The sequence below is a fragment of the Vicia villosa genome, linkage group LG3 (genome assembly GCF_029867415.1).
Source record: "Vicia villosa cultivar HV-30 ecotype Madison, WI linkage group LG3, Vvil1.0, whole genome shotgun sequence".
In the NCBI taxonomy this organism is placed as follows: Eukaryota; Viridiplantae; Streptophyta; class Magnoliopsida; order Fabales; family Fabaceae; genus Vicia; species Vicia villosa.
The window spans coordinates 28,663,614-28,681,533 of record NC_081182.1 but is presented as its reverse complement, the minus strand read 5'-3'; the positions used below and the strand labels follow the sequence as shown (position 1 = coordinate 28,681,533).

General features: G+C 32.9%; 3 protein-coding genes across 4 annotated transcripts in view; 2 read left to right on the top strand and 1 right to left on the bottom strand.

Moving 5' to 3' along the window:
- The window catches only part of LOC131660812 (calcium-transporting ATPase 3, endoplasmic reticulum-type), a 34,210-nt gene extending 32,507 nt beyond the window's left edge, over window positions 1–1,703 (top strand). The window contains exons 33-35 of one of the 2 annotated variants that reach the window (XM_058930146.1): window positions 101–154; window positions 905–953; window positions 1,339–1,703. In XM_058930146.1, the coding sequence (XP_058786129.1) occupies window positions 101–154; window positions 905–953; window positions 1,339–1,412 (177 nt within the window). In that variant the 3' untranslated portion in view covers window positions 1,413–1,703. Of the gene's footprint in view, window positions 1–100; window positions 155–904; window positions 954–1,338 lie in introns of those variants that run through there. The other variant, XR_009301028.1, reaches the window with a different exon arrangement.
- Window positions 1,704–5,102: 3,399 nt separating this feature from the next.
- Window positions 5,103–5,940, bottom strand: LOC131660811 (uncharacterized). The gene has a single exon (XM_058930145.1). It carries the CDS (start codon window positions 5,641–5,643, stop codon window positions 5,233–5,235), a length of 411 nt encoding a protein of 136 aa, XP_058786128.1. The 5' UTR covers window positions 5,644–5,940; the 3' UTR covers window positions 5,103–5,232.
- A 7,727-nt stretch (window positions 5,941–13,667) lies between these two features.
- LOC131660810 (lecithin-cholesterol acyltransferase-like 1) lies at window positions 13,668–15,376 on the top strand. The gene is made up of 2 exons (XM_058930144.1): window positions 13,668–14,174; window positions 14,300–15,376. The coding sequence occupies exons 1-2, from the start codon at window positions 13,759–13,761 to the stop codon at window positions 15,231–15,233; spliced, it is 1,350 nt and encodes a 449-aa protein (XP_058786127.1). The 5' UTR covers window positions 13,668–13,758; the 3' UTR covers window positions 15,234–15,376.
- The last annotated feature ends 2,544 nt before the right edge of the window (window positions 15,377–17,920 follow it).

Sequence of the window (17,920 nt, the reverse complement as noted above, 5' to 3'; positions counted from 1 at the left end):
TTCTGAAACAACGATTACTATTTTATTTTCTTCAAGTGACTACTCTATTTATCCGGTTCATGGAGAATCAGAATCATTTTGCTACCATTTTTCTTGATAGGTAACACCATTGTCTTGGGCTGACTGGATGGCTGTCCTCTATCTTTCTCTACCGGTATGCAGTTTTGTTTATCTTTCTCAGTGATTTTGTTTGGCCCTTGTGTCTTATTACTGTGACGAAACTTAGGTAGATAATTCCTTGAATGAGCACTATGATGAGTGTAATATGTCTTTGAGTTTTGGAACACTATGCTTTTAGCTTAGAACTTTAAAATATCTCATAATGACCAAAAGTTGCTAGATTGCTGAAAGTTACCTTTCTCCATATATGGAAAGTGTGGGGATATTAGAAGTATTTATTTACATTTATTCTGCTGGAAGTTGTGTAGAGTCAGAATCCCATAGCAACTTAAATAACTAATGTATTGAGCATTTTCAATACTAACTTGTCAGGAAATCTTAATTCAAATATTTATCAGTAACCAAAAAGTTGGCAGAAAATCTTAATTCAAATATTTATGACTAGATTAGGGCTTGATATATGCTTTTGCTTTCTTAATTATTTTTTTTGTTTATACAAGTTGATCGAATTTCTTAAAACTGGAAGTCTCTGTGTTGGGGAAAAGTGGTTTTTAATTTTTAGCTTCTGTATTTTTACCCTTTCAACTTGCAAATGGTTGCCACTTTGGTTTGGTGATCACCTAAGAGTAATTTGGTTAATTTTACGACTGCATCACATGTAATATCCGTAAAAAGCTGCTTGTTAATCTTGATTGTTGGGATTTCTCTTGAGAATTTGTTCACTACCAGATGTTTAGTCCTGCAACTCACCAATGTGTTGTTCTATCCTTTGTTTTCTTATCAGGTTATAATTATTGATGAGATCTTGAAGTTCTTTTCCAGAAATCCCAATGGTAATCTTTATATGATTATGTTGAATAGTTACATATTCCCATTTTCTGTTTTAATTAATAGTTGTGAAAATGGTGAAAAAACCAAAATGTTGTTTAAACATTTTTTAAATTTAAATCTTGATAAATGGGAAACAAAATAGAAACAAAGTGTTTTTTAATTATTAAATGATCTAGAAATAGAAGCCAATTTTCAAAGTGAAAAATTGCAGGATTGGTTGTCTCATTTTCATTATGATGTAATAAAAACCATCAGTGAGAACATTTTTTTTTTTTGTTTTGGTGTTTTGTCATGGGATCTATATAGCATTGTGATGTAATAAAACATCTATATAAAAAAAATATATTTTCCTTATCAGTTATGTGATAACAATTCCTATGGTTTTAGGTATGAGGTTCAGGTTATGGTTTAGGAGATCTGATTATGGTTTACTTCCAAAAAGAGAAGTACGTGATAAGTAAGATGTTGTGTACTATTTGAGCAAAGTAGATATTTAAAGTGGTATCCTTCACTGAATCTTAATCGTCAACCTCCACGTGCATGTCCAGGAATTAAAAGGTACTACCATGAAAGATTCTGTATAATATTTACCTTTTTGTATTATTTATGTTTTCCTGAAAATGTCTCTGATGTAAAACAGCAACTGTAGTATAGGCCTTTATTATCTCTAATTATTCATTTTCTTTAAGGTTTGTATTTGACCAATTTTGATAGCATAAGTTCAATAGAAGCTCTCAATTTTCTTTTATAAATTATAATAATGTATTGTCGTTTGTGAATCTTCAAACAAGTAACCTAGAGCTTTATGCCAACGCTATGATGGTAACAAAAAAAGGAAACTACAAGAGAATAAGAGAATAAAAACAGCTGTTTTGATCATTTGGCCCTTCATCACATATACTTTAGTTACATTACATGATGCATATCTTTTTAGAGATCAATTGGTATGTATTCGTGGGAGTAAAAAGTTTTACACCATCTATGTTTCACAACCATTCATAGGTGATATTTTAATTGTGATAAAAAAAAGTTAAATATATATTAAAATTGATTGGTTACGATTAATTAACTGTGTAAAATATTTTTATATTATTAGTACATTTCAACTAAATTTATCTTTTTATGTCAATAATTTTTCGAGTATTTTTAACATTACAATATTGACGTGGTGTCATGGACGAACAAACGCTTATTAAATTGGAGGCACCTGCGCAGTTGAATCTTGTATTTTTCATTGGTGAGCACTTAAGTATTTTTGAACTTAGTTGGGTGCTCATCTAATAAAATAATGATATTCATCCATTTTATGTTTAAATATTATTTTATTTTAAAATAAGTTAAAATTAAAATCTTGTTTACACTAAAAGTAATGATATTTAATTAAAACCATTTTATATTACTACTAATTATAGATTTTTTTTTGTTTTGTTACTAAAAATGATGTGTTGCACCAATTATTAATAAAAGTTTATTGACTTATTTAATTGCAAAATGTACAACAATTTGACATACAAGTTATTAAATGTTTAATAAGCCACATAGACAAATATATTTTTAATAGTGTTAAAATCTAAAGTAATATTTATAAGGGTAATGCAAACGAGTCTCCTCGAGACACTGATTAAGAGATTAAAAAGTTATTTAATAAAGTAAAAAAATATATTTTTATCCAAAATATATGTATTCAATGCATTGAAAATATAAATAATTAACTTTTTTTTAAAGAATATTGTGTGTATTTGATTGCATTGAATCTAAAATATTTTTTTTATTTGAAATGTTTAATCAGTACCCGGGCACTCGTTATCATGACCCCTTTTATAGTATAAGATTCAGAGCTATTACATTTTGTAAATGCTGAGATATTTCCAATTTTGTGAGTGATAAGCACCGATGATCTAAGACTTTAACTCTATCTAATCAAATCACATTATACTCTTAAAATATCTATATAATGTGATTTAGTTGAATAAAATTGTAAGAAAGATTCATTATCAGAATTTATATATAGAAAAGATGTTTTGATTATTTCAGTAAAGAATAAAGTAAATATCTGTATGAAAAAAATTATGTTAAAAAAAATATTATTGTTAATGACACGAGACAAGAAATTAAGATAATTAGAAGACGGGAGAATAATAAAATAATAGAAGATAAAATAATGAAAAAACAATTAATGATAATCTAAATGATTTAATATTTGAGGGGGAGTACAAACTTTTTATTATTGCAAAAACTGAGAGGGACACCTAATTTCTCAAATTTAAAATATAAAAATCCTAATTACAAGGAAAAAGATTGTTGGGAAAAAAATATTCTTTTGATGTTGTGAAGATAACAAAATTTTGTGTAAATATAATTCAAATTAAAATATTATTTGTTATTTGATGTGTGCTATTAAGTGAAAATAAGTAAGACAAATTTATTCATTCTCGCTCAAAATATTATAATGTGGTAATGATCTCAATTGGGCCGGCTAGAGGCCCAATAACAGATATGTCAGTCATAACAAAAAGGTTATAAAGTATTGAAAGTATGGTGCACCAACGATCTTGAGTTCGTACTTGATCCACGTCAGGTTAAACGTCATAACTGAATATTATCTAACGGTTTCCGTGTTCCAAGTCGGGAAACATGTGGCATTTCTAACGTCACTAATATATAAGGTATCACATATGAGATTTAAGGTATATTTTAACCCTAACTTACTCAATTTATTACTTATTCATTATTTGTTACTCATTCATTATCTTATGCATTGAAGGGCTAAAGTCACTTATTATATCGAAAGCTTCTTATGCTCACCAAAACTCTATTTTATTACTTCACCATACATTTCTGATTCTTTAACGGAATATTTATTCCGATTGACATCTTTATTTTCTTTCATATGCAATAGTTTTATACCTACATACGTACACTAATTGAGACCCTTTTGTGAATATTATTTTATTTTTCTTTCTCCCTATTGATGTATGTCTACGCATGATAACGAGATAGGTTGAAGACGATTTTATCTCCCTAAACTCAAACTTGAATTCTCAATCAATCTCTGTTCTCCGCCCCAAACTCAAACGAGATGAAGAATTAAAACTTCAACCCGTCCCAAACGGGTTTGGATTGGATTCGAGTATTTCCGCTCCGCCACCATCTATTAGTAAAATCAATTTCTTTAATAAAAATATTTACTTTTTTTTAAAATCAAATTACATTATAAATAATAAAATAAAACAATCTCAAAAAATTTCATACATACATTTCAAATAGTTTAAATAATAAATACAAATTAAATTATCAAAACTCAACCACATATTTAATAATATAAATTAAAAATATAAATAATAATGTACATAATGAAATAAACGGAACGAGTTCGGGGTGAGTACTAGCATCCCCATTATCCAACCCGTTTCCATATTTTATAATCGGAAAAAAATCTGAACTCGAGCCTAAACCTAGTCAAAGCGGATTTTCGCCGTTATTTTCGAAACAGGTTTGAATGGATACCCGCGGATATGAGTTTTATTGCCTATACCTATGTATGTCCTGTACAGTATTTCATAACAAATTAATAATATTGATTATAATTATTGCTCAGAAAGGAAAATAAATACATCTAGTAAATTGAAATGGACTTATAGTTAAAGACATTTTTTTAAGAGAAATGCTTAATGTCCCGAAACAGTATTTCACGAATTTCTCGCGAATGTATTATATGCATCCACCACTTCTATTATTAAATTAATTAACCTTTGTTTTCAAAAAGATGCATACAAACATTTGAAGAACAAGTGTGATTTCAAATGCATCAATGTTTTAATGCTTATTAGAGAGGAGTTAAAGTGATCTAGCTTTTAGTATTTCATAGACTAACATCAATGTTTCATTTTGATAAAACACAGTCCGTTCTTATTATTTCCATTCTATCTCATTGTAGTTATATATAAAAACATATGTAACCAAAAAATTATTAAAGAAATAAGTAAATTCATAAAAATATAATATAAAAGCGTATTCGTGAAATTTTGTGAGCAACTTTTTCGTGACATATAGCATAGCTCTTTTTTTAAAGACCCATGCTTATAATTAGGAATTAAAAGTTGTTATTTACCTAATGTGAAAAAAAATCTGAGCAGCAGGAAAGAATGGAATTGCATTGATTGAGTGGTATATAATATATCATTGAGCTATGAACCAATAACCACCATCCAAGAAGAAAAAAAAAATCCAATAAAAAATAGAAATCAAAATTACCATAACATAAAATTCCAATGATCAAATTCACAAAACACCACTTCTCTTTCCAACAGCATAGCTTCTACTTCTTGGATAAGAATTCCCCACAACAACAGGAACATCACCAAAACTTTCACCCAAATCACTAGCCTTTTCTTCATCGATCCGACCCATCCCAACACTAACCGATTTTGGCAACCCGTTTGTCGAAACGGGTCGTGATACTGACGTGGCAGCTTCTTGCTTGAGAACCAAATCCATATCAATTCGGTTAACCAAAGTCCTAGCCGAAGCTGCTCTCATTAACTCAACAAAATCCTCGCTATCACCCGCACCACCAGATCTGGTAGTTACCGCGCTGTAACTTCTTGGTAAATTCTCGAACCTTCCAGTAGAATCTATTGGGTTGGTGTAATTGAGGTTGTTACCGCACTTTGTTATGCTTCTTACGTACATGTCTTTGGCTCTTCCTAGTACTCTTATCGGTGTTGTTATTATTCTCACTATCCTGTTTTGTTTTTGTTCTTTCCCACTTTTCCTCGTGGCTTCAATTCTTCAACTAAATTTTTTTTTTTGTGAAATAATGAATAAAATGGATAGAGGAGGAGTTGGTGAAATAAAGAGAGGATTTATTTATTAATTTAATGAATGAATGAATAAATTGTATTACTAATTTGGAAGTGTTAGGAGGGAAGGTGGGTATGAAGATGTGAATTATATTCAGAGGACACCTGATAAGATCAAACGTGTTAGCATTTTACTATTAATAATAATAATGATTGGACTTTATGTTATATTATATTAAGGTAGGTGTTGGATTAGATGGAACGTTAATGTTACTTGAATTCAACTTAGTATTTTGTTTTGACTTTTTTGTACAGGGATACGTAAAATTAACCTGAATATTCTTCTTTTATTACTATTAACAAAGTTAATGTTCTGTTATGAATCGTCATTGTATTTATAAGAATTCATGTTTTTTTTTATTTGTTATATTTTGTTGATAGGTATATTATCAAATTGTCAAATAGACCATTTCTGAAGTTGGTTTATCACGTTCCTTGATTTTGTAGTATGTGTGAATTTCTCAAGGGGTATCTTAGTCAACACAGGAAATTGAACTTTTCTACTAAATACCAAGTCCTTGGCAATTTGGCATGTTATGCTCTACGCCTCTACCTGTCTGATACTTTTTTTTTTTTGTCATTTATACTCAACTCAAGTAAAAAAAGGGATAAGGAAAAAAAAAGTTTCAATTTGCTATACAAAATATTAGTATTAGGCAGGCAACTGCGATTGAGAAGGAGTTTGACCCATTTGATGTCAGAGCTGATCCCTCGAACCGAACTATACCAGTGGTGATTAACAAAAAAAATAATATTATTAGGCGGGCAGTAATCCCAACACTCAACAGTAATTTAATTTTAAAAATTAAAAGTAAATTAAGACTTATAAAACAGTAAAGATTTAATTTAATAGACAAAATAATAATTTCTCTGTATTGTAACATAACACTAAGAGCATAATAGACAAAATATTAATTTTTTCTTCTTGCGCAGTGTTGGATATATGAGCATTTTCGTCCGTTTGCAATAGGCGTGTTCGTGGTTCTATCACTAATGGATCTCCACGGGCTACTAGATAGAGGGTCAGACATTCATATCCAAGAGGTCTTCCGATAGGGGGCCAGACTTTTCCGTGATGGAGGAATTTTAGATGACGTTCCACCGTCTCCATTGCATCCACCTGGTATGTCTGACGAGAAGCGACTACACAAGATAACACTTCTTTCCGATAACCTCAGATGGTGAGATGTATGTCGGGTTGTCTTAAATAGAACACATTTCCCATCGTGGACTTGAGTAGATTTTATTAGTTTGTTTATTTATTGATGTTGTACACATTATTTGTATATTATTGACATTTTATCTAAACATTCTTAAATGAAAATTAGCATTACATTACTTAGCACAAACATTGCTTAACATAACTTAACAACAAAGTAACATGAACAAAACTTAAACAATATTAGATGATTCAAGATGTTTCAACACCTTGATAATATCATTGACGAATATGGAAATTGTCGCATCCACCTCGATTAGATTCTTTGTTTCATATAGGTGATATGTGTTCCCCATGGCTTTTAAATCGCCATCCGTCTTTAGATCAAACTTACTAAATCCAATATTCCCTTCATTATCGATTGATGGTGAATGGTACTCGATCTTAACCACCTTTCTGTTGTTGGTGTGGTGCACAAAACTATCTAGTTTGAATTTTAGAACATCAAGATGGGTATCTATGTGACCCTAAAATCAACTTGAGGTCTCACGTCGTTGAAGTACACAAACACGAGATACCAATATTAAGACATTATCAAATGCTTTTTAACAAGATATGATGCATATTTATACAAGTTTGAAATTATTATAGACCACACAGAACTGTTTGTGCAATCCCAACCATACAAAAGTGTTGATAACATTTCAATTGTTGAAAATTAATACTATTGATTTTTCAAGGTTATGGGAAAAATTTGATAATCACTGGCATTTTTTTTAATTATAAAAACTACTAATCTCAAATGTTATTTAGAAAATACCAGTAAATTAACACTACTAAAATTTATAGGGTTACAAAAGAATCTCGGTAATCTCTGGTTCTTTTTAAAAGATCGGCAGATTTTGGAACACATCGAATTTTTTTTGAAAAAAATCGATGAAAATGCATATTGGATTTTTTAATTGGCCTATTAGATATTTTGATTGCATATCAAATTTTTTTAGGAAAAAAAACCCTTTTTGGTCCCTCAACTATACCCTTTTGGGTTCAGTTTGATCCCCTAATTTTAAAAGTTGTCGCATTGATCCTTTAACTTTTTAAATAGTGTCACGTTTGTCCTTCCGTTTGTGGCCGTTAGTCAAAGTCAGAAAATAGCTTACAGGTGGCATGTAATGTGTTGAAGTGGATATAACATTGAATATAGCAACCAAAATGAAGTGTAACATTCATAAAACATAATTTCTAACAAAAAAAAACCTAAAACGCAGCGAAGGTGATGTCGAAGGCGAACTCAACGATTGAATAATCGATTGAAGGCGTAGAGGCTAGCGATATCAAGGAAGTGAAGGGTTAAAGATGAAATTTCTACCATAGGTTAGTAATGTTTGCATGTATTCGTAACTATATTGGAGCAAAATTTAGGGCTTTGTGTAGATTTAGGACATTTCACGTATTGGAGCTTTGTGTTGTTGTTCTTTAACTTTATTAGGGCAACATTTAAGGCTTTGTGTAGATTTAGTGTTTTTCATGTTGTAGGGTTTTGTGTCTTTGTTTTGTAAATGTATTAGGGCAAAATGTAATGACGAAATCTATTTCAATAAGTAAAATGAACAAATATTTAAAACTCATAATTCATCTCACTAGTAAATTCATTGATCCTAAACTAAGTGTGTATGAAGGAGGACTAGTAGATGATTTAAAAATAGATGTTTACAAGTGAATTTTTTTGAGTTGGTAGGTGTATTGAAGGAGTTAGGTTATATGGATTTTGAGACAATAAGTTACAAGGACCCTGCAATTAGGATGAATGTTTTAGTTTATTACAAAGGTGCCTTAGAAATTGCTTATCTTTACAAGGTTCATTCAAGTGTTGATATCTATATTCAACACACCTTGTCTCAGCCTAATTATTGTGATGGTGATGTTGATAATGTTGATGAGGGGGCAATGATGACATTGTAGTTTAGGAGGAAGAGTTTTATGAAGAAGCAATTAATTGAAAAGATAAGTTGAATGATAATAATGTTGAAGTTGAGGATGTTAATGTTGTTTTAGATGATGGTAATACTGGTGTGAAAGAAGTTAATGTTGGAGTGAAGGATGTCAGTGTTGGAGTGCAATCACAGAATGTTGGAGTGGAATCACACAATGTTAGTGAGGTGCATGATGAGTTCAGTTCTGATGACAATGAAGATGATAGCTACTTCTATGATATTGATCTTGAAGTTGGTTTTTAGGATGACTTTATTGGGTATGATGAGTTGGAGGAAGATGACCTTGCTTATCTAATTGGCTATGAAAGTGATGGAAACGGAAAAGGAAAAAAGGGAAAGAAAAGTGGAAAGATGATAAAAAAGAATCTAAAAGGAGTGATAATGACAATGAAGATCTACAAAGTGGTTATGAGAGTGATGATAATAGTGGAGCTACAAGTAAGAAGTCCTCGATTTTCAAGTTGCAAAAGAACATGTCCAATTACAAATGGGAGGTAGGAATGTATTTTACTTCAAAAAGTGATATTAAGGAAGCAATAACTTCAAGCTTCACAGCAGACAACTCTAGCTTCACAGCAGGCAGCTCAAGTTTCACAGATTCAAGGAAATATGCTAGCTACTCAACCAACTCAATCATCAAAATGAAAGGCAAATCAACAAACTCAGGGAAATAGGCTAGCTACTTAACCATCTCAGTAATCAAAGGGCAAAGTATATAAGCTAGGTGTTAGAAAACCATTTGTAGTCCCAAGGACCGACAACTAAGTTAATTGCAGCCAAGAATGTAGTTGGCCCAACAACCATGAGGAATACTATAATAAAGAGAGTCACGCCAGAGAAGAACATCTAGTTTAAATTAGCCTTGTCTGGTTAATGGTTTTAGTTGTATTTTGAACCACTTTGTTTGTATTTTAAACCACTTTAGTTATATTTTGAACCACTTTGGTTGTATTTTAAATCATTTTGGAATAATGTAATGTTTATTGAACATGTGTATGGAACATGTCAATGCCTCCTAACAATTTTGTAATGTTTTTGAACATATGCAAATCTGTTTATTGTCAATTCAGTTCTGCGTTATACCAATTCAGTTATGTGAAATGTAAATCTGTTTAATGTAAATATCATTTCAATAATGGGTTGTGAACATAGGTCTAGTTCTAGTATGCCACAATTAGCTCATGCCAAAATTTCATTGAAACTCGTATGCCAAGAAATCATATTGGTATGCCTAAATGCATACAAGTATGCCAATTCACTGCAATTGTAGAACTAGTATAAATCAGTTCAGTAGGAATCAATTGGTTAGTATATAAACAAACTTGAGTAGTAATCAATTTAACATAACAAACCAACTGATACAAACCATACATAACAATACAATCAGTACATACTCCTAAAACATTCTAAGAACCAATACATTACCAAAAAAACATAATATTCCACATTTTTTCCATTTTAAGATCTTGTTCACTTGAGTTTGAAGTTCTATAAACACTTTCCCTAATTCTTCATTTGTCATCCTAACTTTTTCAAACTCCTTTTTTGCATCATCAATTACCTTTGCTATGCTCCAACATATTCATCATAAATTTCCCCTTCTCATCTCCCACATCCTCATAGAACCAATCGAAATAACCACACCATCTTTGCAAGGATCCTTGAATTTTTCATAGATGTATCAAAACGTGTTTTATATTTGGAAAGAAATTAAATAGAACTTATTTGCATACCTTAAAATTTGGACAACTCCAAAAATTCTTTCCAAATTTCTTAATTGTTGTTGCCCTGCAAAGACAAACTATGTCTCCACAATGACAAGTAGGTTTCCATCGCGAGCTTGTGTATACATTGGAATCACAACTTTCAGAATTCTTCTGCTACAATAAGGATGAGCATTGGCCGGATTCTGTGCCTCGATTTCTGGAAAAGTAGGAACACAGTAACCTCAATAAGGAAGAAGAAGCAGAACACGAAATTGCCCTAATTTAATTTTGAGATGGAGAACACGAAGAAGCACAGTGTTGATAAGGAAGATGAAGTACCTTTGCCAACTCAACTGTCACGTATACTAACATAAACAAAAGTTTGAGGAAAACAGACGAAAATGAATCATATTCTATTTAAAAGTTAAAGAATCAATGTGACAACTTTTAAAATTAAGGGACCAAATTTGTAATACCCCATATTTAATAAAATGCTCTAATGCTATTAGCTGACACTGAAGTTTTATTAATTGGTGCATTATAGACATTTTGGACGCTTAAATTAACGGTACTAACTTAATGATACTTTACTTATATCTTTTTCCATTTTCTTTTCTCACAATTGCAACAAGAAGAGAAAGATAGAGAGATAAAGTAGAGAGAAGGAAGAGAAGAGGAAGAGAAACTTGTGAAGAGGAAAAGCTTGGATCTTCTTCATTTCTCCGCCGAATCAACTCATCTTTGTCATCAACGACTCGTAATCGAGGTGGGTTCTAGTTAGAAACTTATAGCTTTTGATTTATGGATGAAAATCATAAGTTTTGCATTTGGGGGTTTTCTATAGAAAAACCTAGGTTTTGGACCAAATTCACCTATGTTCATGAATAAGAGTTTATAATCCATAGATATATCATATATAGGTTGTTTCTATACTTTAGTATGATCTGGAATAGGTTTGGGTGGTTTTAGTTGGTTTGAACCATGGGTTTTGTGTGTGAAGCAGAGCTGAGAACTCAGTTCTCGCGCGCTTCGCGGCGCGAACAAGGCTGCGGGGCGCGAACTATGCAGGTTTTAAGAGGTTTTGGTTCTGCCATCAGTACGCGGCGCGTACAAGGGTTCGCGGCGCGAACACTATGGAAATTCTTGAGAGACTTGCCACTGCCTGAGGTTGATGGTGCAAACATCAGTTAACGGCGCAAACATTGTTGAGATTTATGAAGGTTGGCTACTGCCTGGGGTTCGCGGCGCGACCAAGCTGTTGCACGGCGCGAACTGAAGCTTCCTTAACTAGAATTTTTAATTCAAAACATAAAACTGTTTCGGCCATAACTTTTGAACCGTAACTCTGTTTTAATCGCCGTTTGAAGCAGTAGGAGGCTAGAAGCGTGTACTTTCTAGTAGTGTAGGTTTTGGGAACAAAAGGAGAATTATTTAATCAAGAGTCGGTAAATTGCTTGATTACTTGGGTTGTTTATTGTTCGGAATCATATGAGCGGTATGCTTTTGGTATGATGAATATGTACTCTATAATTGTGAAATTGCCATTTGTTTATAGACAATGATGATAATTGTTTGGTTGAGTTCTATTGCAGGTGGATTAGTATACCTTTGTTATATATGTTTATGTCAAAGAGGTTTGGATAACTTCATTGTTATGTGAATAAAGTATAAGTGAGGGAAAACTAGGATTTGTTAGGTATGTGTAACTTAACAAAGAAAACCTAGGATGAGACATTATATGGGACATACATGTATTTAGAATTTTATGAAGAAAGGCTAACAGGCCTAGTGATTTGCGTGAGCAATCACCATTGTATGATGTACTAATCAGAACTTCTTTATTTCTTTATTTTATTTTGAATGCTAACAGGCATTCTATGTGCAGAGAGGCACTGTGCAGAGAGGCACTAATAATCTTGGCAGGTTTGATTCCCGCTTTTGTGTACGAATGGAACCTATCAGGGTAGAGACTTGTGATGGTGTACGGGCTATGTGAAGTGACGATTCATGAGGGAAGGCTCATGAGTCCGAATCCATTTTGTATGTCAAGATTTCCCAAAGGATCCATGACTCTTGCCACCTCCTAGACGTAGAAGGGGACGGTAATAGAGGGATACCTTGGTAACGGTTTTCCGATTAGTAATATTGTGGTTGAGTTGTTGAACTCTATGTATGATTCCATATAATGTTAGTGTGTGACTCAAGGTCTAGTTCCTTTTATGACTTGAGATTGATAGACTAGAACCTTGTAAAGCCGAGAGGATCCATAGGATAGGGAACTCACTGAGATTATTTTATCTCACCCCATTATATATTGATTTCAGGTACTACAGGTTCCGCGAAGGGTAAGGAGAAAGCAGTTTGATTCCTTATTCCTTATGTTTCTTTTGGATTTGGCGAAGCTTCCGTTGTGGATTTCTTTTGTGATCATTGTTGATCTAGTTCTTAGTATTTTGTTTTGAACATCTTGTATGTATTATGCCATTGGTAGAATTTTTGTATTTTGGGCATTAATATGTATAATGTGTTGACTAGGAACTTATAAGTATTTTCAGTACCAAATACTTGGATTCATGTATACATATATGCTTTGATGTATGTATTTATATATGGGTGTTACAAAATTGAACCCAAATGTATAGTTAAGAGACCAAAAAAAGTATTTTGCCAATTTTTTATCAGTCTACCAAATCTTTTGCACGAAATTTTTTGAGAGAGGTGCTTTTGATATCAGAAAAATTTGGGGGTGTCAAATAAAACTCTTATAGTGCCATGACAAATTCTCTAAGTGTAGATATAAAAAATGGGCTCAGCCCAACAACAACAAATTGAAATTGGGCCCAACAACAAAGAATCCCATTGTTGAGTTTGACTAATGCTATTTTCCTATCATATATAAATAAGTGACAACGTGGCAGCTTCATATCCTTTTAATTTACCTTTTTTAAATTAAAATAAAAAAATCTCCACCAATTCTATCATCACATCTATGCACTATATGTGATTCAGAAACAACAAACTGAACAATGCCAAGTTTTAGTGTCACCAAACTATCCAAACCAATTCCTCACTAAAAACAAACTACTATGATGAAGGAACGTAATCTCAATATTTGCATTACAACAACACTGAGAGTGTTTATGATGCTGTCATTCTTTTGTTGCACCAACGTTGCAACTACCACAACCAATAACCTCAATCCACTTATCCTAATACCAGGTAACGGAGGAAACCAACTAGAAGCAAAACTCACCACACAATACAAACCTTCTTCCTTAATCTGTGATCCATGGTACCCTCCTTTCAAGAAGAAAAATGGATGGTTCAGACTATGGTTTGATACATCTGTCTTACTTGGTCCTTTCACTAAATGTTTTGCTTCTCGCATGACCCTTTACTATGATAAACAGCTAGATGATTACTTTAATACCCCTGGAGTAGAGACACGTGTCCCTCGCTTTGGTTCTACCTATTCTCTTCTGTATCTTGATCCTAGTCTTAAGTAAGTTTTTTTCATAATCATGTTTTAAATCTTATCTATGTTTGTTTCATGCACTTTGTTTTAGGATTTTGTTTATGGAACAAGACATGTCCTAGAATGTTTATTGTAATGTTTTTTATGTGTAGGGTTGTGACAGATTATATGGCACCTTTAGTTGAATCATTAGAATATATTGGTTATATAGATGGTGAAAATTTGTTTGGAGCTCCGTATGATTTTCGATATGGTTTAGCTGCACCGGGCCATCCATCTCGTGTAGGTTCGAAATTTTTGAACGATTTGAAGAATTTGATTGAAGAAGCAAGTAATTCCAATGGAGGAAAACCCGTGATACTTGTTTCACATAGCTTGGGAGGTTTGTTTGTGTTAGAACTTCTTAATCGAAACCCGTCTTCTTGGCGAAAGAAATTTGTTAAACATTTTATAGCTCTTTCTGCTCCATGGGGTGGAACTGTTGATGAAATGTTCACTTTTGCTTCTGGGAATTCTTTGGGGGTGCCATTAGTAAACCCTTTGTTAGTGAGAAATGAACAGAGAAGTTCTGAGAGTAATCTATGGCTTTTGCCTAATCCTAAGATGTTTGATGTTGAGAAACCATTGGTTACTACTCCGAGTAGAAACTATTCGGCTCATGATATGGTTGATTTTCTCAAAGATATTGGTTATCCTGAGGGAGTTTATCCTTATGAGACGCGAATTTTGCCGTTGATAGCGAAGATTGAAGCACCAGAAGTGGATATAACTTGTATTGTAGGGGAGGGTGTGAAGACTCCTGAGGAATTGTTTTATAGGAACGGTGATTTTGATGAACCGCCGGAGTTTTTGTATGGTGATGGTGATGGAACTGTGAATATGGTGAGCTTGTTGGCGCTTGAAAAGTTATGGAAAGATGAGAAGAATCAGTATTTGAAAGTGATTAAGATTGGATGGGTGTCTCATACTTCAATATTGAAAGATAAAGTTGCACTTGATGAAATAATTGGTGAGATTAGTAGAATTAATTCTGATGTTCAACTTGGTTTGAGCAATATTTCTTTTGCTATATCTGATGCAAAATGATTGCAGACATGTAATATATACAGTATAGTACCAATGGTATATGTATTGCCTGCAAATTAGATTTTGTGTGGAGTTTTGAAATTTGTATTGGCATTTACTTATTGATTGCTATGATGTGAATATATGAAGGAATATTTTAACCATTGTGATGTTTTGAATAATGTAGTAAGTTTGAACTGTGGATGACTGAGTTTTTGCAAATGTGCATTGGTATTACTGATGTGCTTTCTACAATCCTTGTCCTGGTTTAACCCATTGTCAAGGTACCAAGTCATACAATCCATTTCTTCTTCAATTGTTGTCACTGTCAGCATCAATGATTTAGAGTCGGGAATAGAGGTTTCATGTGCCACATTTGCCGCTTCTTCATTGTTCTAAATCCTTTTCCCCCTTCCCTAACCAGCATTCATCAATATAGTGCCCAAACTTGTCGCAGTTATAACAGTGAACCTTTATTTTTGTCAAAAGGATTCTTCTGTGATAGATTCTTCTCGCACCCTCTTCCTATTGTTTCATAGGATTTAAGATTTTCTTCTTGTTTGGTTTTCTCTTTATAGTAGTTTTGCTACTACTTCTTTTTTCCAACTTTTTTTTCTTCAGTTTTATTCTTTGTGAACTGAGCAAGAAGTGCTTTGTTCATATTCTTTTCACTTGATTTCTCCTATAAACTCCATTTCATATGCTTTAAGTGTGCTCAATAGATCTTCAATCTTGATTTCACTCACCTCTTTTGTTTCATTAATTTTCACAACTATGTAATCAAACTTAGTGATCAGTGTACACACCACCTTCTCTATTGTAATTTTTCTTTTGTCATGGCATCCCTACAATACTTCATTTGATTGGTGGGTGTCACCAATCTTGTGAAATAATCAGAGACCTTGTCATCATTTTTTATTTTTATAAGTTCACATGTCTTCTCAAATCTCAATGCTTGATGTTTCACTTTCTTGACCATTGCATCACCTTCATAGCTTTTTGGTAAGATATCTCAAACATTCTTAGAATTTGTTTGTTTTGCGATTTTCTCAAGCACATTTGCATCAACACATTGACGAATGAGAAACAAAGCTTTATTGTCTTTTGTCACTGCATCCTATTTGCATTCAAATATGTCACGCAATTGATCTCTTGATAATACACATAATGAACAACGAAGATCATCTTGCGTGAATTCTCAAACGCATTTTATAACATATGCAGAGTATATTTTTCACCAAAAGGTATCACACATTCTCGGCATAAATATCTTTCATCATTTAACATATCGCGGCTTAATTTAAAATATTTATTAACATCTCTTCATAGTCTCAAAAATAAAAATTGCTTTAATCGAAATAATACATTAGTTCAATAACAACTCAACAATAGGCATAACAAAATAAACAACAATCTCATCCCTAATGTTACACTATCAGAATGAAACCAAGTATGAAACAAAACGCGGAAAGTGATAAAAGAAGAAGACACGGGCCATCTTCCACACGATAGCATCTAAGTCTCCTTAGTCCCTACCTGAGTATCTGCAACATAGGCGTAAAGCCACTATAACAAGCATACAAATACATTTAAAATATGAAAGCGGCGAATAATACATTTAGGATAGATATAAAGCACAATTAAATCAAGCATTCATCATTCACAATGTGACACGTCGACTTTACTCCGATGCATGTGGTACCAAAGTTTGAAAGTTCAAAGTTATGTTAATAAAATCATCCACGCGTTCCATCTCTAAATCCTGAGCTCATCAATGGTTCCATCTCCAAACCTAAGCTCCTAGTTGATTTCATCTCTGAATCATGACTCATCATTGATCACATCTCTAGATCAGAACTCGTCAACGGACCGAAGTCCCACCTATCACCTCTCTACATGAATGCATGAAATGCCACATAAAATATTACATGAGGGTATCACCACCACCTGCATCTACGACATCTGACATCGATTCCACCACTGGACCAAACTCAATAATTTAACACCAATATATGGTCACAACAACGGTTCCTTCTCTGTGTAACACCCGTATATTTTAATTTTTAATTTAAATGGAAATTTAATTAATAATTAGAATTATTGGTGACTTGTAGGATTTATTTGGAAAAGGATGGGTTATGGTGTTGGGCCATGTGTGATGTTAAGGAATGAGGGGGTGCTATGTTAGTAAAGGTCTTATTCCAATTAAAGTTTATTTTATAAAATAATAAGAATTGGGAATAAGGGAAAGGAACGTGAAAAGCAGAGCAGAAGAGTTGGAACACGAAGAACGTGAAAGAGGAGCAATGGAGGGAGAGACCAATCAAGAACTCTTGGCTAAGGTAAGGGGGGACTCTTCCGGTTAACATCTTTTATCGTATTATAGATGATGGGACTGATTTAGATGCATTGTTTGTGTCAATTGGTTATATGTTAGGTTGGGGTTTTGGGATGATTTTGATGGGAATTGTTTGACGTGATGAATTGTATGATTATATGGCTGTTATGATGATTGAATGATCCTCTTTGTGTGTTATATTTATGTTATAACATGTATGTGGCTGATATGGTGGTATTTGAGGTTCATGATATAACTTGATTTGGGTTTTGGGGATTTTGGGAAGAATCCCGTAATGCTGTCAATCGATGTGAGATCTCTGGTTTTTGCCAGTTCGCGCCGCGAAGGTGGGTGCGCGCCGCGAAGGCGT

Bases quoted from the DNA above. Each gene is read 5' to 3' on its own strand.
- LOC131660811 (XM_058930145.1), bottom strand. From the start codon at position 5,643: ATGTACGTAAGAAGCATAACAAAGTGCGGTAACAACCTCAATTACACC.
- LOC131660810 (XM_058930144.1), top strand. From the start codon at position 13,759: ATGATGAAGGAACGTAATCTCAATATTTGCATTACAACAACACTGAGA. The intron at 14,175-14,299 runs GTAAGTTTTTTT...TTTTATGTGTAG, and splicing joins TATCTTGATCCTAGTCTTAA to GGTTGTGACAGATTATATGG.